Below are 24,428 nucleotides of genomic sequence, written 5' to 3'. Positions count from 1 at the left end.
ACGATGTACTAATTTCAAGCTATGTCTACCTAGGGGAGACCCAGGACAGTTTATTTTATTCACTCGCCGCCAATTGTTATCCCTGGATTGGAATCCAACCCATGTATTGCCATGTTCGTGCGGTGCTCACCGCTGCGCAAATTGTTCCCCACAAAGACCTCTTCCCCGCATCGTGCTTTCAGAATCTTGAGACCGCTCACCAAAGACAAGGATGTCCCGTACAAGCCTTAATAGTCGGGGCAAGTGCTAATCGGAGGCACATGTGAAGGCTGGTACGGCACAACGAGGGGGTGGGTGGTCAGCACCAAGCCCGGCTGCCTATGTCTCCCTAGTAGCGATGTGTATACACCGTACCCGGCACTCATTTGAGATCGCCGGGCTCGTCGTACAGCGCACTAACCGCTACACTACCGCTCCCCATGTACACGCACACGCCGAGTGCACGAGGCGTCTCTGCCGATTGCCCCCGGGCGAGGTGAACGCGAGGGGATCGTGGAGTCCACGTGACGTCAGCACGTAGCGATGACGCGCGACGTCAACGTCGCGCTGTTGTTCGGGGTGCGGAGCGCGCAGAATCGGCATTCGCGGGTGGACCACAGTCTTATTCAGCACATCATCACCACCACCACCACCAAGGTATGTCTCATCACGTACAATCTTCATATTATTCCGGTTATTTCCGTTGTTGGTGTTTACCCGAGTTTTTCCCCAATCGTGCGAGAGTGCCGGTGATGTGAATGTTGCCGATGCCATCATTAATTGTCGTGACCGTCATCTATTAAATGAAGGCGATCGCGGAGTGTCGGGAGGCGCCTCCGCGGGCAAGCGTGACACAGTGTTTACTGGGACATCGCGACAGCAGTCGAAGCTGCTGCTGATCCCCCCGCCGCTACTGCTGCTGCTGCAGCTGCAGCTGCTGACGATGACGCATCAGCGCGGAGTTGGTGGAGCGTGTCTGGTCTGGTCGCGAGACGGATCAGGCGCGCGGCACGAGCGTCGTGCCGCGCAGCGATCTCAACCGCACGGGCCCCTTCGCTGCGCCCAGAACAGCAAACGCATTCATCAGCCGTCGAGGATGCGACATCGTTTCTCGGGGTTGCGTGGGACGAGCCCCGGACGGCGACGTTGGCCGTCTCTGTCCGTCGCGTCGGTCGGAGCGGTTCCGTGGTGGCTTTGTCTCGAGTCATTCCACGCGTTCATCGCACAGCGGCGTTCAATAAAGCGAGGTCCCTCTGCCTCCTGTCGCCGATCAGCCTCTTCCTTTCCGCAGACTCGCTGCGCTCTCGTCCCGCATGCGGCTCGGAGTAAATGCAAACACACCCGGCACCACTCGTCCTGCTGCTGAGACGGATCGAGGTGTCCCGTTCTGCATGACCCCCGCACGATCCCAGCGGAGCATGGGCCGATAGTGGGAGGGGAGGGGGGCAATACGGGTTCTGGGGGACGGTAGCGACAGCGGCGGTGATGTCCAAAAGGAGGGTCCGGTCGGTTGTTGGATCGGCGTGCGTTGCGTAATTAAACTGATAATTACATCGAATGTCATCTACGCAGCAGGCTCTTGAGACGCACTGCCCGGGCGAGTAAGATGGAAGATTCGTGATCGTGAATACGACGCGCGCCCTGTTATCTGTTGGTTTTTGGGGATTAGAGGTTCCCGGGTTACAGTTTTGAGTACATTGAACTGTTGTTGTTGTTGTTGTTGTTTCTGTTGTTGTTTCTGCGTACGGGGCGTGTTGTTCACGCGATGTCCGTCGTCCCGGTTGCGCCGCGCTGGGAGGATCACACGGAGAGGTTGACTCGCCCCCTCACGTTTGTTTTTGGGGATTCATTTAAAGCCCAACAGATACGGACGCTGCAGAAAACCGAGTCATTATTATTATTACTACGTAAATTGCACATTCACCCGAGCAGACGTCCGCGGCTTTTGCGCGTGAGCCGAGCGGTCGGTGATGTTCGGGTCGGGCGCGCTCGCCGCTGACGAGCGCCACACGTACACGGTTCGATCTCGGCATCTGAACGCCGGCGACTCTTGCGGGGCGTTATGCACGCAGTTGGCCGCATTGGAAAGCTTCAGCAAGCTTTGTTCGAGGTGCACATATATAGGCGACGTTTCGAACAATGGCCCTTATTCATTGGAGATGTATTTTTTGCTATAATAATACTTGGCTGTTTACAAACCGCTGGTGGATAAAGGCCTCCACTATGTGTCAATTACGTGCTATTGTTTGACCATACCTCACCGCGCTGGTCTGTGCGGGTTGGTGAAGTTGAGGATGCAAGGGATAGGGTTATGAGTGGGGTAGGACTGGTTCATCTGTCACTCGTCACTGATGTTGGCCGTGATTGAGAATCGAACTCGTGTAACGGGGTTTGTAGTGCAGTGTGGGCGTCACTGCTCTACCCGTATACGGGAATAACTAATTAATCAATACGTGCATACGTGACACCTCGGTTCACCGCGTCTCATCTACAAACGAGATAATTAGTTCTACAGAGAGACGATGATTAAAGAACACGGAATTGAATAGAACAGAGCAGAGAGATACATCCGGGCGCCTATTCGTTGGTACCGAGATGCCATGACGTCCACATCACTCCCATTCTTTCCTCGCCTTGAGCGCAATTCTCCGGGGATGTAAAGGACATGGGCATCAACAATAAGGATTCTGGAGTGGACCGGTGGCGCACTAGTCATCGCATTGTGCTCTCAACCCAGCGCACGTGATTTCCATCCGCAGCTAACGTCAATGTCGAGCGATTATCTGAAATGTGAAATGGCGATGCACAACGCTCCCTTGCTTTCTTTGCCTAATGACACCGCAAATTACTCCATTAAAATTTACTAGGCAATTGTCGCCTCCAATTTAAAATAAACTTGGCAGAACCCACCTAAAAAATAAAAAAACTTGGCTCAGTGAGAGTTTGCTGTTGTAAACAAGTGTAAATAATAACCCTCATTAACCAGCGTATGCTAATACAACCCCCATGACCGATAAAGGTGTGGGGAGGCCTTCATTCATCCGGCATTGGATCGAGAAAGGTCTATGAAACATCATCATGGTTATTTACAATACGTTGCTCAGAAGAGGGAAAACCTCGTGGAGGCGGGGAAAGGATTTTCGAGCGCATGCCTAGAGGTTAATTGAACGCGGTCAGTGGTTCAAAAGCCCGTTTGTGTGAACTTTGCTTGAGTGGGGTAGATGGGGAGGAGGGAATGGGGGGGGCTCTTTTAAAATCGCTGCCCTCTGCCTGCGACTTCCAGCTAGAAATCGAGCGGTGGTGCACGCTGTGCGACCTCATGTAGCGGAATCAACCAACACGCCCGTCCGTCCTTCTGTTGCTTTGCGATCTCACTATATTGTACAACGGAATTGAGAATAGTAAAAATAATAATTTCACGGACATCCCTCTGGTAATCCACTTCTGGATGATGGCCTCCCTGCGTCCGTGCCAGTCATGGGGGTTGTGATGCCATACTTCACCACAAGAAAAACAGATCTACCAGTTGACGTCGCGTACAATGAGCCTTTTTCACAGCACATCGAGGTATGTCGATTGTTTTGTTTGTTATTTAAACCTCACCACGCTGGTCAGTGCGGGTTGGTGACGGGAGAGTCGGGCACCAGTTGAGATGGCTCTTGCTTTCCCGCTGATGTTAGGCATGGCCAGGTTCATAGAACAGTGCGCCTCATCACTGCGCCACCTCTCCAGCCTGGGACGCTCTACTAATACAAATGTCGTATAATGTGCACCAGTCTCCTCTCTCCTCTGTGCTCGGATATCGGCTGCGCATGTCTGCTGTGTTGACGTGGGAGTAAAAAAAATCTTTACATATTCTACTGGCAGAGCGCACAGGGGACTCGGCAGTCAATATCACATTGCGATTTCATCGCCAGTTTGACTTTGATGTGTCTTGGTGTTCCGTGGATGCCTTAGCATTACGATCGAAAACGATATGGACTGTGCGCACACAAATACAAAGATTCCCCCCTATCGCCTTAACAGACTTGTGGGGCAAGTGCTGTTTGCGAGCACCTATGAAGGCCGGCACGGCACGCGAGGGAGTGAGTAGCCAGCACCACGCCCGGCCACCTTTGTCTCTCTAGTGGCGATGTTTACACACCGCACCAGGTAGTCTTTTTGAGGCTAAGTCGATCTAGGGGAGGCCCAAGAAGGGTTCAGATAATCGTGACTGGTGTTGGTTGTAAGCTGGAATCTAACTCGGATCGCCAGGTTTGTAGTGCAGCGCGCTCACCACGGCACTTACACAGTACACACACGGCATGTATTTGGAGAGATAGTAGACGTATTCTAATTGCATCGCGTGCTCCCTTGCAGGTCTGTATTTTCTGCTCGCGCTCCTAGTCCTGATACATAAAATACAATTACAAAGGAATTGACCAAACATTCTAATCATGGGGTTCTTTGAAGTTTTCTGGCTCAATTAAGTCTCTCATGGGTACATTAAAGTCATTAAAAACTCAAACGTGTCCCTGTAAATATATTAAAATGAATGTGTTACGCATTGCATTCATGCAAATGTCGGCCGATGCACAGCTTCATTGGCGGTCCTGAGTCAGGTGTCAAAACTCCATATTCCTATGGCAGGGCAATTATGACATTCTAATTATTTGTAGACTTCCGTAAAAATAACTTTCCTCTCACAACATATTGTGAGAGGAAAGGTTGTCATTGTAAATGTTATTTAATAACGCTCTAACAATGGTGAGACGCGATGAGGCAGGAAGGTGGAGTGGTCTTCTATGAAGCTCATCCGACCTGTGTAAGTATTGCTTGCTCACAGTCACCAGACATTGGCCATGGATGGCGATGTCTTCACCTTGTTATTTGCAAGGGGTTAGTCACAAGGCATTTCTAGTAACCCGCACAGATTAAGCAGTGGAACAATGGTTATTTCACTACAAAATAAAACCCAACGGCCCGAGCTGGATTCTTGGTCATTTTCGACCACCATCAGTGGCGAGTGACATTTAACAGGTCCACACTCACCAAGCCACCCCACACTCACCAAGCCACACTCACCAAACCAACTCGCACTCACCAAGCCACCCCACACTCACCAAGCCACCCCACACTCACCACCCCACACTCAACAAACCACCCCACACTCACCAAGCCACACTCACCAAACCACCCCACACTCACCAAGCCACACTCACCAAGCTACCCCACACTCACCAAGCCACTCCACACTCACCAAGCCACCCCACACTCACCAAGCCACCCCACACTCACCAAGCCACCCCACACTCACCACCCCACACTCACCAAACCACCTCACACTCACCACCCCACACTCACCAAGCCACCCCACACTCACCAAGCCACCCCACACTCACCAAGCCACCCCACACTCACCACCCCACACTCACCAAACCACCTCACACTCACCACCCCACACTCACCAAGCCACCCCACACTCACCAAGCCACCCCACACTCACCAAGCCACCCCACACTCACCAAGCCACCCCACACTCACCACCCCACACTCACCAAACCACCCCACACTCGCCAAGCCACCCCACACTCACCAAGCCAACCCACACTCACCACCCCACACTCACCAAACCACCTCACACTCACCAAACCACCCCACACTCACCAAACCACCCCACACTCACCAAGCCACCCCACACTCACCAAGCCACCCCACACTCACCACCCCACACTCACCACCCCACACTCACCAAACCACCTCACACTCACCAAGCCACCCCACACTCACCAAGCCACCCCACACTCACCAAGCCACCCCACACTGACCACCCCACACTCACCAAGCCACCCCACACTCACCACCCCACACTCACCAAGCCACCCCACACTCACCAAGCCACCCCACACTCACCAAGCCACCCCACACTCACCAAGCCACCCCACACTCACCACCCCACACTCAACAAACCACCCCACACTCACCACCCCACACTCACCAAACCACCCCACACTCACCAAACCACCCCATACTTACCAAGCCACCCACACTCACCAAACCTACCCCCTGTGCCAGAAAGATAAGGGGAAGCTTTCATCCATCAGTGGCCCTGAAATATATAAAAGTGTAAATAAATACATCTATACATTGTGGGCTTTCTGCAATGCACACTGCAGGCAGCCACTGTAAGATGAGCGACCATTGCCTCGCCATCCGGGATTTTTCATCGCAGAGGATGCCACTGCAATCGAGTCCGAAGACAATGTCCCACCACCGCACTCCATCATGGGTGGACATCCACCCTGATAAATGCGGTAGTCCGGCACCCGAAATAAGCTCCCATTAACGTGGAGTGAAACGTCGGACATCGTGCCCCACAATGTGCGGCACGAACAGAAAATGCCAAAGAGCTGTGCAGCAGAAGGACCGCGGAAGAGTACGAGCGGAATGCAGTAATTCACCGCCACATGTGCCATCAATGTAATCATGTCGGACGCCATACTGCGGGAGCTGAAGGGCACGTGAATGCGTCGTAATTTGCTCGTGATGCGATCGTGCGGATCGCCCTGTTCCGTTGATCGCGAGCTGTTCCGTAATTCCCGCGGCCGTTAGTCGGAGCCGTAACGAGCGCGCCTCGTGAATGCGGGGACGTCCCCGGCGCACGTCGGCACCCAGGGCGGGCGGCGGCTTCCTCGGCGGGAATGGGCGTAGAGGAACACGCTGTTCGCAGCATGCAGCCCCTTCACAGCGCCCACGTCTACCACCTCTCCGTGAATTGTAGAATACCACGAGATATTATTTGGGTCTTTCGGTAAAGTCACGTAGATATAAAAAATAAAACAAATATCACGACGTTTCGATCGCAATACAAGCAATCGTCATCAGGTGAAACACACGATTGCTTGTGTTGCGATCGAAACGTCATTATATTTGTTTTATTATTCTACGTGGCTTTACCGAAAAACCCGAAGAATATGAATTCCTGCGGTCACGAAAGCTTTAAGTCAAGATTTATTTTACGAGATCTCATGGAGTGCGGCGGGACGGCAGAGGGATGCAAAATCCATCATTGTTGACTGTACTTCTATGCTCCCCGTCTTCATTTGACCCCCGCTCGCATGTGCTCAGCATGGGGAGGGTATGGTGGGAGATGCCCTTATCCAGCAGTGGATTGACAAGAAGGCTGGATGTTACGTGCTACATTTCAATGACGCGACGAGTGATTCCAGACCTAAGGACGATTGGAGCAGACCAAACGTTAGTCCTTTTTGTGGGTCAGGATGACCTTGATTCTTAGTCCACGTGTGTCAGAGACGAGCTTGTGGCCTGAGTGACGCTTCCCATCTTGACCGCGTGCTCCTGGGAATATGCACTGCACACAGAGACCGTGCCACGAGAATGCAATGATGTATTTAAAGATACATTTAAAGATATATTTGCCTGCGTGTCGTGCAACTTCATGACGTAGGATCCCACGCTGCAGCCTGCACCACTTTCGCTCTCTTTAGCGTAGGAAAGACCTCAGTAGTCCGACACTGCTCAGAGAGCCGAGTGTTAGACACCCGAATGAAATGTGAAATGACAAGGGACACGCGCGGAGGAGGAGGGCGGGCGGGTGGCGGTGGTGGTCGCGGTGGGGGATGGCAGCAATGTTCGCAGAGTTGATGTCCGCACAAGGCGTAGCCCTGGAGACGAGTGCTGAGGAAAGCGTTCCGAGGCTTCCGGAAAAGTCACGGACTTTCACAACCCAGTCTCAAAACACGGCTGCGATGGAGCTTTTCACGCACTCGTACATACAAACACACACACACCAACTATACCACTGGCAGAGAGGGTCATGCCCATACGGCATACATGTTACTTTTTGTTTTGTTTGGTCCTAATTCACATGGGACCGTCTTTCTCACTCAGCGCGAGAGCTATGAATGATAACGAGCGGGGCAGCGTGACGCAGTGCTGCCACGGCGATAACGCGTTTTATTAAGGCGTGCCGCTGAGGCTCCGGGTCTGGGAAGCGAATAATCATGGAACTAATTACTGATAACGGCTTTTATTTATAATGTCAGGCACGTAATGGCTTCTGACCTTTGATTAATTAAAGTGATGCCTTTTGTTTTGCCTGCTCCGTATGGAGGCGAGCGTTGGGGGAGAGGGGTGAGATATCCCGCGGTCCCGCGGGGCGCCGCGCTTCAAACACCCCCGTCCCCCCACACTGCGCTGGCAAGAACCTAGAGGAAGCTTCAGAACACTCGGGGAGCTTAAGAGTTCAGCGGAAATGTCAGATTCCCATGGAGCCAGACTGTGGCAGGCACCCTGTCAGAACGCAGAGGAGGGACATCATCCGCCATGCAGAGGGGGACGCGTCGAGCCTCACGCCCCTCCAGCGTTCTCGGGCATCTCGACGAGCACAAGACAAATATATGCAAAACGTTCAGCGGATGGTCACGGGATTTCTTTTTTTAAAAACAGAAAGAGCCAAAGGCCCACGTGGCAGTGATGGATAATGCATCCTTTGCTGCGTGTTGTTCCGTCCAGTTGCACTATACCTGTAGAGCAAGTAGGACACACGTCACGGATAGTTTAGCGATGGCCACTGGCAGGAACATTCTGCGCGGGTTTATATTTCAGGTGCCGCGTGCACGCCCCCGGTATGCCCAGACGCACGCTGTTGTGTATTCGGTGGTGGACACTGGAAAGTTATTGGAGTGACGAAATATAGACAGCTGGCAATATGGAGGAGGGAATTCATTTTGACAGCACGCGTTGTGATAAGGTGACTTGCTTTGTCTGTCTTGAGCAGGAGGCATTTCCCACTTCATCTTAAGTCAACGAAACAGGTCACGCTGGCATCACAAAGCCTCTGTGTTGAAGCTGCCATTTAACATTCCTCGAGTAAATGGTTCTGAAGGATGGTACATTTTCTTCTATCGTTTTGTAGGCATCAAAAGGACATTTAAAACTCTGTGTAAAACCCTACGGAGATACAATTGCACACGACTCAGGCCGTGGAGCACGGTGCTCTGCTGCCTATAGCAGCATGCCAGTCGTGTGTGGCGGGGCTCAATTTACAGTCGGCAGGACACAGTTCCGTCGGCGTTCTGGCATCCTGGTCTAAACCCAGACATCACCATCAAACACGGGCAAGCCTTTTGGCGGGATGAGTTAATTTTTATATGTTCTTTTAAGAGCGGTTTTATTTATACGTTTTTACATAATGCATTAATCGGAATGTCATATCATGTTTAAACCGTAAAGATCATTGCACTTGCAAAAGGGTACATGTACGAGCTTTGCATGTTTGAGAGATATGGGCACTTGAGGTAGAAGGCCCCGTGGTGTGCACGCCGCTGTGTTCGTGCCTTGCGCTGCATCATTCACGGAATGCACAGAGTGCTGTGCATTTGTATTCCACGTCGGCAAGCCGGGTGCGTAGCGCGATGGCAGAGGTCACGATTTCAAATTCCCTTTGGGATTTACTCAAACAAAACCTTCTCTGTTAGGTAGACAGCAATGGATGTTCTGTGGATAAACTGATCCCGTCATAGAAATATAGAATTTAGGCAATTGATAAGCGTCCACCCCGTGCTTGTTTGATGGTGAAGATGTTTGACTTTTAAAACTTTTTCATTTACTCAGCAAAACTTGAATTGAGTCTCAAGACTACTTTATAGGAGAGTCCTGCTGGTTGCTTGGGAAGATTCTCATTGATCATTGGTTTGTGCTTTGAAGAGAAAAGGAAATTACCCAGAGAAAACCCAGGCATACGAGTAGCCTCTGACATTCAAGGCTTGTAGAGATTTATTGATTAGCATTGATTCTCATGCTCAAGATGCATTCAATGAATTGTGTGTTTGAGAATTGGTCATTTACAACTTATGCAGATTATGTTTAAATCTTGCCTTGAGACGAATGGAAGAATTACATACAGGGTAAACAAATTGTAACAGATGGCACAGACAAAACTAAATGAGACTGTAATGAAGAGACAAACAATAATTAAATCTTAGATTTAATTGTGGCCCCTGATTGTGACAGTTCATTGAAATCTGTGTATATGGGGGAAGAGGACATTCTGCAGGTGAATAATTTACATGTCCAGTGTTTGGCAAATGCCTGTATTCAATTGCTATTGGCTCGTTAGAGGAAAATTATTTCCCTGGACAAAATTCAGGCACATGCCTAGACTTAGACAATCACATCTACTCCCACCGAGGGTGAGATTAGGAACTCACGAATGGTCTAGCCCTACCGCAGCGGTGTAGCTATTGGGTGTGTGGGTGGTCCAACTGCACCAGGGCACACGGGATGGACGAATGTTGGCAACCAGTCTATGAAGAGGTGGTGGGAAGAGATTTGATAAGGGGCCTCAATTCAGTTCTTGCACCAGGGCCATGCCAACCACGGCTGGGGCAGCGGTCTCTACCACCCACTCAGATGACAGCAGCGGTTGGTGCCATTTCAGGTCATCAGCAGGGTAAATGCCTGGTGGCCGAATAGCGTGAGCCTCTTAGCTAACTCCATGAAACAATGAGCGGGTTTGGGGGTTACCTTTGTCAAAAACGAGGTGGATTGACAACGAGAGTCACTGGGAGGCGTGGGCTACTACCTGGCTGAAACGCTGCGTGCTGTTGGCATCAGGTGTCGGAGATCGTGCTTTTCCATGTCTATATATGTTTAAAGTACCGTGTTTAATATAGCCTATGATGTGACAACGATGTACTTCATGGTTTATGTATACACAAGACCTGGATGTCGGTATCAGCAGAACATTGTCACTTAGCAGGGCGGTGGTGGCTACAAACTTGGCCTGTAGCCCAGCACTGTGGAGGTAGCGAGGTGTTGGTGGATCACCATTCGTATGTTATTAAACGCCCTTCCTGTGGGTGTCGAGGTGGAGCCATACCCTGGCTCACCAGCAAAAGGCGGTACAGCAAATTGTGGACTCCACCTGTTCCATCTGTATGGAATAGAGTGTTGCACCCTCACACTCTTGGATTTTGTGCAGGTGCTCTGGTTTGCTCCCAAATGTAAACCAATAACACCTTCGTATATATCGAGGACCACAGAGCTTAGATGAGAATTTGGCACCAGCTCACCACCTGGCTGCTGCATGTCCTGCTCATCTGTAGTTCTCCGTGGATATGAGTCGTTCTTCCCTTTCGAATACAAGCAGAAATTCTTATTCTTATTATATTAACAATGTTTCCAGCACTCATGGCAACTACATTACGCCAGGGCCCTGCCGGTAGCACCCGTGGTGACGCGGTCCCCACGGTGCGTGCACGCCCCCAGCGCGATGACGACGGTGGCGGTGTGCGTGTGTCCCCAGATGCACTGGGCGGCTGTGGCCTGTGTGCTGCTGTTGGCGGTGGGGCTGGCCTGCGGAGAGATGCCGCGCTCCGACCAGCTCGCCGGCGGAAATTTTGTCGAGGAAGGTCCCTGGAACCGGTTCCGTGATGTGAGTGCTCACCCGCTGTACACTCGCGACAACGTTGCGTGCTCACAGACCCGCGGACACTACGCGCGTGTCGTGTACATTTTGCAACAACAACAGAGGCAGCAGTGGCCACCGCGGTTCTGCAGTAAGTTTCGGTAACATCGCCCATGCGCGTTACCAAGTTGGGTGCACTTTGACAACTCGTACACGAACAATAACAATGTATACTTTATACAGCGTCTAAATGTCACCGTGTCTCAAGACGCTTCGCAACTTCAGAGAAACTCCGTTCAGGTTGAATGGAGGTGGTGAGGGCGTGAGTGTCAGGGCAGGGACACATTGGAGAGACTTTTGACTTTTAAACAACTTTTATTGCCGCCAGCAGCAACAGCACTGGAGGCGATTAGGATATGAAATGCACAAAGTCACCAGCAAACAAATAAAACAAATGCTATAAATCCACGCGCTGTTGCGCTAAATGCACCGCGCACAACACGAAAGAAAAGTCACGTGGAGATAGAGACAAACGAACTGACTCATTTTGCAACAATCATTTTAAGAAACCTACTCTGTTGGAACAGAGTAGAATAATTCGATAAAATGCGCTTGGCAATTTAAAACAATCGTTTCTGATGCAGATATTAGATTCAAACCTCAGCAGGTGCACTTTAAAAGTACTTGCATGATGTGAGCGTCAGTCCACAGGAATGCTCAGAGGGGTGGGGGGTGGTGAAGTAAGAGTGACCATAACCTTCCCTTTCCCCACTCCTAGAAAAAAATCAAAGAGTGGTTGGGCTTCATCTTGTGATTGGGCTCCCACTTCTGGTTTAAAATGTCCTAAATATCGACCATGTTTAGGCAACACAGGCAGAGCAGTAAATCTGGACACTCGCCACCCTATATTTTTATTCGTGGACAAACAGAACTAATGGCAAGTGGAAATCTCCTCTCCAATTCCATACGGCTGCTGTGTTGGTCACGGGAAATGAAGCGGCCATGCATCCCGTCTGTGTGTGTGTGCGTTTGGTGGCCCGCTTGTCCAAGCTCACCCTCTGTTTGTTCATCCTCGCTTCTCATCCGGCTTGACGTTTTGGGCCTTTGGGGGCCTGTGTGCGCTCAGCAACCATGATTTTAAAATAATAATCTCTATTCTCTATTCAAATACAATTTCAGGCATGACACACTGCACGGTCCTGATGATTTCTAAACAACAATAGTGGTGTTTGATGTAGGAAGTGCCGATTTAAATTAAGATCGTTTATCTCAAGAGCAGAGAGAGCTGATTCAAATTAAGATCCTCTATCTTAATGTATATGTCACATGGGACACACGCTCGCACACACACACAGACAAGATCCTCTATCTCAAATTGAATCAGTGATGTCTCTATCACGTGGGACAAACATCCCCTATATAGCTTACACAGACTCTAGAGAAAAGGTATGTTCGCGAGCACCTATTAATACCGGTGCAGTGCATAAGGGGGTTGGGCTACCTTTGTTTCCCAAGTGCCAGTGTTTATGCACCAGCACCTTGTACTCATTTGCAAGGATTAGTCGACCTCGTGGAGACCCAGAACTGGTTTCAGATCTCATTCACCCACTGATGTTAATGCCATGGCTGGGACTCGAACGCAGGTCACTCTTTTCTTAGCTAAGTGCACTAACCATTGCACCACCACTCTCACATGGGACTCAAGTACACACGTACAAAAACAGGAGATCTTTGTTATAATTATAATCGGTACTTTCTATGCCATGTGGAGCTCATTGTTAGCGATCATCAGGTGCTTGCAGTTAATTTGTATGTTAAGGGAGAACACTTTTAATAATGAAAGGGTTTTCAGTGGTGGGTCACGAAGACATGCGCTTAGGAAACTCCGCCTTAGACAAGTCCTGCAACACCCACTATGTGCGCAAGCGTGTTGGCTAATATTTCTACTAGAAACTATATAAAACAATATACTATGCTAAGCAGGGGTTGCTTGGCTGGTAATTGAATGAGAAATGTTCATGGAATACCAGATGTTATAGGCTTTGACTGTGAGTTGGCAAGGAGATATCAAGTACAGTAATGGATTTTAGGATATATCTGATACTTTGAGCATTACGCTTTTCCCCCTACATGAAGCCACACGCTCGTTCACGGGACCGACCAACCAACACATTGCAGGGCCGTCGAGTGAGGCGTTCCTGGGTAAATAAATAGTACTACCACAGATGGTGAGCTTGAGAGCTTTTGGAGGTGTAGGTCTTTATCAGAAGGATACAAACCAATTTGATGTAAATTACAAACATAGTTGGGACTGAACGTTTGCAATGAACTAGAACCATTGGAAGAAATCTCTTGCAAGCAAAACTGTTGATGATCTACCAGCGTTGAGGTGGCGTGATTTTCGTCCGTACGATTATCAGTGCAGGAACGCGTGTCCATGGAACGTCACGTGGCCACATCTGGTACGTTACACCGCAATAGGCATGTATGCAAGAGATCCAGGCACGACTCATCTCTCACTTGAACGGAGGACGCCGTCATGGGGAATCGATTACGGGCGTGCGGCACGCCGAACTGCGGCCCATCACGGTTGGGCCCTCCCCACCATCGGCCAACTGATGCCGAAACCCTGCACTTAGCCTGCGCCCTAGCCCTAAACTGCACTTAGCCTGCGCCCTAACCCTAAACCGCAAACTGCCAATTGTAGCCCAGTAATTGCACATGCACGCAAGGCTTTCTGTGTGTGCATGCCTCTGTTTTTGAATTGCATTGTCCCCAGTGATGGCTATTGGTGACTGGTAACCTCATCCCAGAATATACACAATGCGAAGGAGATATAAATAAATACATTCCAAGAAGGAGCAACACAATCCAGCAGATAAATTACCTTTGAACGATCGCTGTGTGTGGAACGATATTAGACAAAAATGGTGCCCAATGATATGCTTTAATTGAATGCTCTTTGAAGTTTTTCATCTCAATATATCTCTAAAGCATTGCCGTGATGGCATATACAGAGCGTTTAAACACACTTCAAACGGCAATAACGCCATGCATAGTTTCCTCTCATTTGTTGCCATGTGAAGATTACAGCACAACATCTCTCCGAACCTGAGTCATACTCTCTCTCGGGCTTCTCTGTGTGCTGGCAAGAAGGGCTGTTGCCCGAAACGTCGCCTATTTTATACTTTTCTCTCCATTTATGACATGATAATTTTAATTATAAATGTTGTTCTTAGTTGGACGAAAAACGACATCATGATACATAACTATTAACTCAATGCAATATCAGACAATTTGGATTTATATAATATCTAAATACAACTGCATCTTACAATGCTGTACATAAACGGTGGGTATATTTATTTTATAGAGAGAGGGGCAGTCAGTCATAGGCAGAAGAAAAAAGGGAAGATTTTGATCCTGAACTGACACACTTGCACATAGAGACCAATATCATGCCATAAGAGACCCATGACTTACAGATGAATGTGTACTACACAGAGATTGACCCATATATGTGAGTCTATGGATTGCTATAGAGTCTATGGATCTCTCTTTAATTATGTGGTTCTGGATATGCCTATAAGACTCGGTGTATGTCTACCGTGCAAGAGTTATGTATACATTTATATGCAATACAGTGGGGATGTACAGAGTAGGTAAATTTGACCGTGGCTCAAGACGCTGTCCAGAAACAACAGCCATATTTATTTTTAAGAGCAAAATAAGGGAGTCTTCTAAAGACAAGAGTCTGGACTTGAGCAGTGGCGTGGAGTCGAATGCAAAAGTACGGATGGATGGGGGAAGCGAGTTCTAGACCAGGGGTCCTCAAACTACGGCCCGCGGGCCACATGCGGCCCGCTGAGGACATTTATCCGGCCCATGATCACTAATTGGGCTGCGCTTGTGAGCACTAATTGGGCTGCGCTGGTGAGCACTAATTGGGCTGCGCTGGTGAGCACTCATTGAGCTGCGGCGGTGGGCACTGATTGAGCTGCGCTGGTGAGCACTCATTGTGCCCACCGCACTGCGATCTGTGAACAAAACTGCAGGTGTAATTAACTTTTTAATGGCACCCGCACCAGTGTGAGCCTGGGGTAAAAGCGGAGTTCCCCCAATCAGACTGCATTGATGGGCAGTGCAGTCTGTATGTCTCTGTGTGGGCAAAGTTATTGCTGGTATATTGTTTTTGTAGCGCTGTATATATATATTGGTATTTTACTAATAGCAATTTTGACTCCCTAGGAAACAATGATGTCAAGAAAGAGAAAAATTGACTCGGAGTGTAGGATATTCAAATAACAGTGGACTTATGATTACTTTTACATGTAGTACAAGGAAAGAGCTGTGTGTCTGATATGCCAGAATATAGTGTCTGTGTTCAAAGAATACAATTTACGTCGACACTATGAAACTCAACATAAAGATAAATATGATTGTTTGGTCGGAGAAGTGAGAAAAGATAAAATATTAAAACTGAAAAATACATTAACAACTCAGCAAAATAATTTTGTGAAGCAGAAGCAGCTAAATATTTCATCACTACGAGCAAGTTTTCAAGTTGCCAAGCTAATAGTGTGCACTGGCAGACCATTCGTGGAGGGAGAATTTGTTAAAGAATGCCTTCTTTCTGTTGCCAAAGAGATGTGTCCAGAGAAGGCCGATTTATTTAGTACAGTGAGTCTTTCAGGACCTACAATTACACGGAGGATTGAAGAAATGGGAGACAATTTGCATCAGCATTTGCAAAACTCCACAAAAAAACTTTCCTATTTTTCCTTGGCACTCGACGAAAGCAATGATGTTCGTGATTCTGCACAACTTCTAATTTTTATTCGTGGGACGAATGACTATTTCAAAGTCACAGAAGAGCTTGCTGCACTGCAAAGCATCAAAGGAACAACTACAGGAGAGGATATCTATGAAAAGGTTTGCCAAACTGTGAATGGTTTGGAGCTGAACTGGGCTAAACTAGCCAGCGTGACAACTGATGGTGCTCCTAGCATGGTGGGGTCTAAGAAAGGAGTAATTGCTCGCTTTAACCAAGAGATGGACAAACATAACCATTCTCATCCAATAGCCATACACTGCCTCATCCACCAACAAGCGCTGTGTAGTAAATCACTGAAGTGGGACTCTGTTATGAAAATTGTGGTATCTTGTGTTAACTTCATTAGAGCTCATGCACTAAACCACAGACAATTTCAGGAATTTCTGTCTGAACTAAATGTTGACTATGAAGATGTTCTGTACCACACAGAAGTCCGTTGGCTGAGTCGAGGGAGAGTTTTGAAACGTTTCTATGACTTACTTCCACAGATTACAGCTTTTCTGCTTTCAAAAAACAAAGAAGTACCAGAGCTCAATGATGCAGAATGGAAATGGCACCTTGCCTTTCTGACAGATGTAACAGAGCTACTCAACAGTTTCAATGTGCAACTTCAAGGAAAGGGGAAGCTCCTCTGTGATATGCAATCACATGTCAAAGCATTTGACGTAAAATTAGCCTCCTCATCAAACAAGTTAAGGAGGAAAACTTCTGCCATCTCCCCACAACTCAAAATCTGTTAGCGGAAAAACCATTGGTTGCAATTCCCAAAGAAAACATGTGTGGATTCACTGGAAAAATTGCAAAAGGAGTTCCAATTTAGATTTAAAGAGCTTCATCTCCATGAACAGGACATACAGCTTTTCCGTAACCCATTTTCTATTGACATTGAAAATGTGGATACAATTTACCAAATGGAACTGGCTGAACTGCAGAATTGTGACTCTCTGAAAGACGCATTCAAGTCAAGCAGCCTTCATAATTTCTATGCATCTCTCCCCTCTGAGACATATCCTCATCTCAGGAACCATGCACTCAAAATGACAACCATCTTTGGCAGCACTTATGTCTGTGAACAGACTTTTTCCAGAATGAAACATTTGAAATCTCCAACCAGATCTAGACTAACGGATGCACACTTGCATCACTTGTTACGACTAGCAGTGACAAATATGGAACCGGACATTGACCATCTCATTAGCCAAAAGCAGACCCATAGTTCCCATTGAAATACTGGCAAGTTTGTTGATTTAACTTTACTTGTTCTTCATTTTAAATATTGTATTTGTTCTCGTTTTGTTTCTTCACTTCAAAATAAGATATATGCAGTGTGCATAGGAATTTGTTCATAGTTTTTTTTAACTATAGTCTGGCCCTCCAACGGTCTGAGGGACAGTGAACTGGCCCCCTGTTTAAAAAGTTTGAGGACCCCTGTTCTAGACCATGGGGGGCAGCAGAGGAGAATTAATGACCTCCATGAACCTTATCACCGTTTATTCTTATTGAGGTTGTATTCCTCTCCGATTTAATCAGTGAATTTTAAGGCCTTGCCAGGTATGAGATATTTATAAAACTATGTTCGTATTGTCCAGTTGAGAGCGGTAATACAATCGGTTATTATCCCAAGGAATGTCTCATTGGTTGCTCAAACATGCTGAAGTGTAAATTAATATATGGAATACAATCTGATGGCTCTGTCAACACTGTAGTTATGATATACATCGTCACCTGAGATGGACCGTTCATATCCATGTGTGCATGCGTGTGTGCGCGTGTGTGTGTGGGCATATGTGTTCGTGCGTGTGTATGTCACTGGCCGACATTGACTATTATTTGAACCAGTTCTGGGCCTCCCATAGGTCGACTCGGCCTCAAATCAGTAGACAAAGGCGGCCAGGCATGGTGCTGGCCGCCGACCCCCTCGTGTGACGTACCGGCCTTCATATGTGCTCGCTAACAGCATTTGCCCCAACAGTCCGTTAAGGCTATATGGGAGATCTTTGTCTTTGCGTGGAGTGGTGGCATGGTGGTTAACAAAATGTGCTGTACATCTTGTGACATGAGTTTGATTCCTGGCCATGGCTAACATCACTGGTGAGTGATATCTAAACCGGTCCTGGGCCTGGGGTTTAAATGAGTACCTGGGGAGACTAAGTGAGTCATTAGGTGAGTGTCTGAGTGGGTGAGTGAGTGAATGGTATCATTATCGAGTGATTAAATGAGTGAGCTCGTGTGTAAATGAGTGAATATATGAGAGTGAGTGAATGAATGTTTTAGTGAGAGACTGGGTGAGTAACTGAGTGAATGATTGAGTAATTGAGTGAGAGAATTGGAGTGAGAGAATGATTTAGTAATTGAGTGAGTGAATGAGTCAGCGATTGTTTGTCTAATTGGGTGATTTAGAGAATGATTGAGAGAGCACAGGCATGTCTTATTGGGTGTTTGCGTGAAAGAGTGAATGATGGAGCAAGTGCATTGATATATAACCACCACTGTCGGGTCGTGGTGATGCATGCCTGTAATCCAGTACTGTCGAGGCGAGGGTTGGTAGATCGCACAAATTTAGCGGAACTTCCTTCCAGTGGACGTCGATATGCCAAACCTTGACTTACCAGGAGAAGGCAGTCCAGCAAATTGTGGGCTAATATTATTTGTCCCTTCTGTATGTGATAGTGTTGTTCACTCGCTCACATGTATGGGCAGACAATATCGATAAATCCAGAGCCATGTTTGGTGCTCGCTCACCACCAGGCGGTGCTTCCTCAAATATTGTGAGATGCAATTTGCGTAAACAGCGGAGCCATATTTAAAGCTAAATATTGCTATTATTTTGCGTGAATCCTAGGAAAAAAATGGATGAAACCTAACCACGGCATGACAGCATCGCATCGCACACAATGCAACGCCACGCACGGTTCTGATGGTACAAAAAACTTGGTGCGTGTGTCGCCAAAAATCATCCTCATTGCGGAGCAACGTGAAGCGACAGCCGATCCTTCATTGCGACGGCTGTTCCTTGGCAAGCGCCTTTACGGGATTTTTGCACGTAATGATTAAATTATGAATGCTCGCTTCCTCTTAAAGCGGTTGCTTGAATGCATCACCGGTGGAGCATTTGTGAAGCTCATCTCAACGGGAAAAATAACATCCCTCCGGGACAGAGATGAGCGTGGAATTTAATGCACAGACAACTTCAAAATGCCAAATTAAATACATGTAATATTTGTTACTTGCGACACACACACGATCCATTTGCGATGTTGGATGTATTTTTTTTATAGAGCTCATCAGTCACTGCCATTGCTGATGCTCACGGAAAATTCACGGATGGAAGTCGCTCCGGTGAGCAGGCTAATTGGATTTTGAGACGCTTTTAGCCAGTGAATAGGGTCAAAATCAGGCAACTACGATGCGTAATTGTGGATAAATTGATGCAATCAAACTAATTGGCACACGCTCTCTTATCGTGGTCTAAAAAAAAGCCATGGCTAAAAAGAACGTTACGGGCAACATTTATTGCGCAAACGAGCCAGGGCAATAATCCTCAATGCGTTTGTCATGGCTCTCGATACACCACTTCTCTTAAAGGATATTGCGTTATCGTGCAACAAATGACGGCTACAAAACCGACGATCGCTGCTATATTTGTTTCGCAATACGTTGAGCGGCCCACGCATGAAGTGTGCCGTGTGCAGACGACGTCTCGAGCTCACACGGACCGGCGACAGCAGCGGAGTGGCAATCGCTGCGCTGTGCTTGTCACGCTCGTTGCTTTTAAACAAGGACGGTAACGGAGACCCAACAGCCTGATTCCTGATAAATGTAGACAAATGAGCCAGGGCCATCAAAAATATTCAACACACACAGAGCATTGGCAAGAATGCAATTGTGTACTTGGCAAAATATCCCAGTGTGTCCGAAATGTGTGACATTGTTGGCTATCGTTTGGCCCGAAGGTAAATGGCACGCTGCCGTACGGCTTGCCAATCAGTGACGACGGGGTGGGGGGGGGAGCGAGCTTGGTCAAGTGGGCGAAAGGTTCGGGGAGGGTTGGCGACGGAGTGAGGGTTACCTTTCTGGCATGATAAGTGAGGTCGCACCTTTTGTGCGACGTGAAGATTAACGGCCGTGCTCGTGGCGTCACTCGGGTGATGAACAGCCTCTGGGATGGCCGGGGGGGAACACTGTCGATGCCGCGGCGGCAGCCCCGTCCCCCGTCCCCTTGCACTCTCAAACAAAACCTCCGCGACGCCACCCGCCCTCCCTCAGGCCTCGACGCGCACTTTTCTGCTCTTCACAGAGGCCGCTTAAAAGGGACATTTGTCACTTCTAAGCCGATTTCCCGTAGCTTAATTTGGGGCGGCCAGTGAAGTCACAAAAGCGCAGAGGCCCCACGGGTGCGGCGCTCGCAATTCGCGGGATTGGAGGGCGGAGAAAGGTCACGGGTCGTGTTTGACGAGCGCGTGCGGCTCGTAGCAGCCCCGTGGTCTCTCCCGAAATTGCCTTCATTACTGTCGTTTTGCTCCAGCAGGATCACGTTCTATTATTTATTAGGTGTCTGTTCGCTCACCTCCACAACCCTCAGCCCGGGTTATTGTAAGTGCCATGTCCAATGGAAGTATTGTATTATTTGTCTGCACATCTGAACTTCACCTGAGCCATAATCCCAGGGACAATTTCTCAAATCAACCACAGCTTCTAATCCCAAAACCCAGCACATCACAACCCTACCATCTATAGCCCATTACTCCTGATCCCTGACTCCAAGCTCAATCCCACATGCAATCCCAACCTCAACACTCACCCCAATCCTCGAAGCTAATCCAACTTTATCCTCTAATGCCATGTACACAGTCAGTTATTTTAAATATATCAACACTCTTTGGTTCTTTCGGTAAAGTCACGTTGAAAGGAAATAAATTAAATAATTAAACAAACAACAATTCTACGTGACTTTACCGAAAGAACCAAAGAATACTTCCTGCAGTCACGAAAGCTTCAAATCAATCTTTTGCACGTTCCTTTTTGTACATCAACCACGTAATATTTTGCTGGTATTATCGTGCACTTTAAGGTGCACTGCGTTGTCTAGTCCCTCGTTGTGGGTGGTGGTGTTTGTCTCTCTATCACGCAATGTCTGTTTCTCTGTATCTCTGTACCTTTCTCTGTGGCCCATGTATGCATTGTGGCGTCCCTTACAGATTAGTGCTCCGGGTGGCCACAACAAACCCCCATCGCTAAGACCAGCTGCGAGAGGCAGCGCAACTGTGAAAATGTCGAATGAGCACAGCTTAGTAAAGAGCACGTGCGGGAACCTGACTAGGTGCGGGATATTTCAGGTCAAATTTTAGAAGCGCACAGAATTGCCAAAACATCATTTGCATGCGTGCTCAGGCACCGAGCTTGCTGATTACATTCCGTTTACAATCTGGCCACTCGATGGATTGTAGCGGGTGGGGGAGGGGTGGAGGGAGGGGTGGAGGTGGGAGAAGTGGGGGCAAGTGTGGTGGGGGTCTCCAGGAGTGAGGGTTTGTTTCTGCGCAATGTCCCAGCATCCACTGCGGAGAGAGAAACGGGACGTCGGGAATGATTTGCATGGAGCCCTGTTCCGTCACCCCCCTTCCTCCATCAACCCCCCTCCTCACCGCCGCCCCTCTCTCCTCTGCCCATCACAATTTGTGTGCCCGCCATTGTTTCAGAGCACGGTAAATTACTACATCGGGCAGTTGGGAGAAAGCTCCGTGCTTTGGTTTAAGTGAATTGTAATGCGCATTCCAGTTGCAATCAGCGTAAATCAGCAGGCTTAACACACTTGCAGTGTATAAGTGACCTGCATGATCCTCGCTAGGTGGTCTTATCTGATTGACCATGCATTGATGGCCTGGGGGTTGAGATGTTCTCTGTATCGGGGATTTCTCAATTTTAACAGCAGCCGTGTATTTAACTATGTTGTGAACAAATACGTATGAATTGCATGCTGGTTCCTTCTTGATTTGAAGCTTTCGTGACTGCAGGAATCCATACTCTCCTATCTTACAGTTACATGCTAATTTCTCACATTAACATCACTAGCCCCGGCCACTTCTTTATGACCCTTGGGCTACACCCATTTCAAACCTTTTAAAACAGTCTGCCTCAGCAGCGGACCATGCTTTCCCACCTGATGACGGACTCGCTTGTGTGGCGCCCGAAACGTCGTGATTTATTTTATTTAATGCCTACGTGACTTTACCGAAAATACCAAAGAGTATGCTGGTTCCTGATCAGCTGTATCCATGCGTAGGTCGCCTTCACCACCGTTGTGGCATTGTTTGCATTCATGTCTAAGGGCCGTGTCTCGTCGAATCCGCTTGGGGTGTTCTTTTGTGCAATGGCTTTGGCTGCAAATCAATGCTCCTCTCAGCTGATTGCGGCTGAAGAAAACGAGCCCACTCGGAGCGCCTTCACCAATCCGTCCTGCTGAGTGCGAGCCGGGGACGAAGGGGCCAGCTTCCTACCACGCACGTCTGTCATCCTGTGGAATTAAAATGGTTTGTGGTATTTTCAACATCCTCTCGAACCTAACAGATGTTGCTCATTTGATTGAAAATTAATCGTGTGCGACACACTCACGAGTTTGTTGTGTGTGTGTGTGTTGTTGTATGTGTGTGTGTTGTTGTATGTGTGTGTGTTGTTGTATGTGTGTGTGTGTTGTTGTATGTGTGTGTGTTGTTGTATGTGTGTGTGTGTTGTTGTATGTGTGTGTGTGTGCCCATGCGTGTGTGTTGTTGTGTGTGTGTGCCCATGCGTGTGTGTTGTTGTATGTGTGTGTGTGTGCCCATGCGTGTGTGTTGTTGTATGTGTGTGTGGGCCCATGCGTGTGTGTTGTTGTATGTGTGTGTGGGCCCATGCGTGTGTGTTGTTGTATGTGTGTGTGTGCCCATGCGTGTGTGTTGTTGTATGTGTGTGTGTGTGTGTGCCCATGCGTGCGTGTTGTTGTATGTGTGTGTGCCCATGCGTGTGTGTTGTTGTATGTGTGTGTGTGTGCCCATGCGTGTGTGTTGTTGTATGTGTGTGTATGTGCCCATGCGTGTGTGTTGTTGTATGTGTGTGTGTGTGCCCATGCGTGTGTGTTGTTGTATGTGTGTGTATGTGCCCATGCGTGTGTGTTGTTGTATGTATGTGTGTGTGCCCATGCGTGTGTGTTGTTGTATGTGTGTGTGCCCATGCGCGTGTGTTGTTGTATGTGTGTGTATGTGCCCATGCGTGTGTGTTGTTGTATGTGTGTGTATGTGCCCATGCGTGTGTGTTGTTGTATGTGTGTGTGTGTGCCCATGCGTGTGTGTTGTTGTATGTGTGTGTGTGTGAGTGTGTGAAGCTGTGGGACAATGGGCTGGCAATCGATTAAAAAAATAGGTGTGAGCTCAACGCCATTTAAACACAGCAAAACACGAGTAAGCATGTGAACCTGCCCACCTAAGTGCAATTCTTGGACATGATTATCATCAGTGGCAAGTGATATCAGAACAGGTTCTGGCCCTTTTCTGTGACCTAACCATTCCCTCCAGATGGCCATCACCCATAACTGATATGTAACACACAGCTGCCCATAGCTCAGAGCTCCCTATTATGTGTAGCCAGCCATCGCCCTTTTCTGACCATTACACATGGCAGGTCGCCATGGCTGGCGTAGGTTCATGCTAATTCGGAGCAGCAGCTGCCCACTATCCCCCCCCCGCCTACTCCACTTTCCGCTGTACGCTTGTCTCATGGAGCAGCAGCAACAGTAGCAGGGGAGGATGGGTATGGATGGGGGCAGAAGTGGAAGACGCGGGTGGGTGTGCGGCAGATGATTTACGCAGCTCGGGACTGGCCCACGCAGGTGCCATTTTAACGCATTGGGTAATGAAGCTTGGAAATGGGAATCCGAGACCTGCAAACTGATCTGTGATGATAGTAATCACTAAAGAGGTAGGTGTAGGGGTTCTTTCCTTTCCGTGCATGCCAATACATGTGAATGAATGCAATGGATGCATTTTATGCACTGAGCTACTCACCTCTCGCAGGAGGACTTAGTGCAGTCCACAGCATAAAGTAGCTGTGGCGTTTATGATGAGCGCTCTTAAGGTCACTGCAGATGCATGAAATGACACCCACTGTCTAGGCTGCTGCTGCTGCACTCCACGAATTATACAGCCTGGGAAATTATATGCCGCCTGCTTGGTGTGA

General features: G+C 48.4%; 1 protein-coding gene across 1 annotated transcript in view; it reads left to right on the top strand.

Annotated features, from left to right (window-relative positions):
- The first annotated feature begins 507 nt into the window (after positions 1–507).
- Positions 508–24,428, top strand: part of LOC144934085 (testican-3-like) — a 213,654-nt gene continuing 189,733 nt past the window's right edge. The window contains exons 1-2 of the mRNA XM_078859462.1: positions 508–636; positions 11,288–11,416. Of these exons, the coding sequence (XP_078715588.1) occupies positions 523–636; positions 11,288–11,416 (243 nt within the window). The 5' untranslated portion in view covers positions 508–522. The remainder of the gene's footprint in view (positions 637–11,287; positions 11,417–24,428) is intronic.

The sequence above is a fragment of the Lampetra fluviatilis genome, chromosome 9, assembly GCF_964198595.1.
Source record: "Lampetra fluviatilis chromosome 9, kcLamFluv1.1, whole genome shotgun sequence".
In the NCBI taxonomy this organism is placed as follows: domain Eukaryota; kingdom Metazoa; phylum Chordata; class Hyperoartia; order Petromyzontiformes; family Petromyzontidae; genus Lampetra; species Lampetra fluviatilis.
This window is presented reverse-complemented; position numbering and strand designations above follow the sequence as displayed.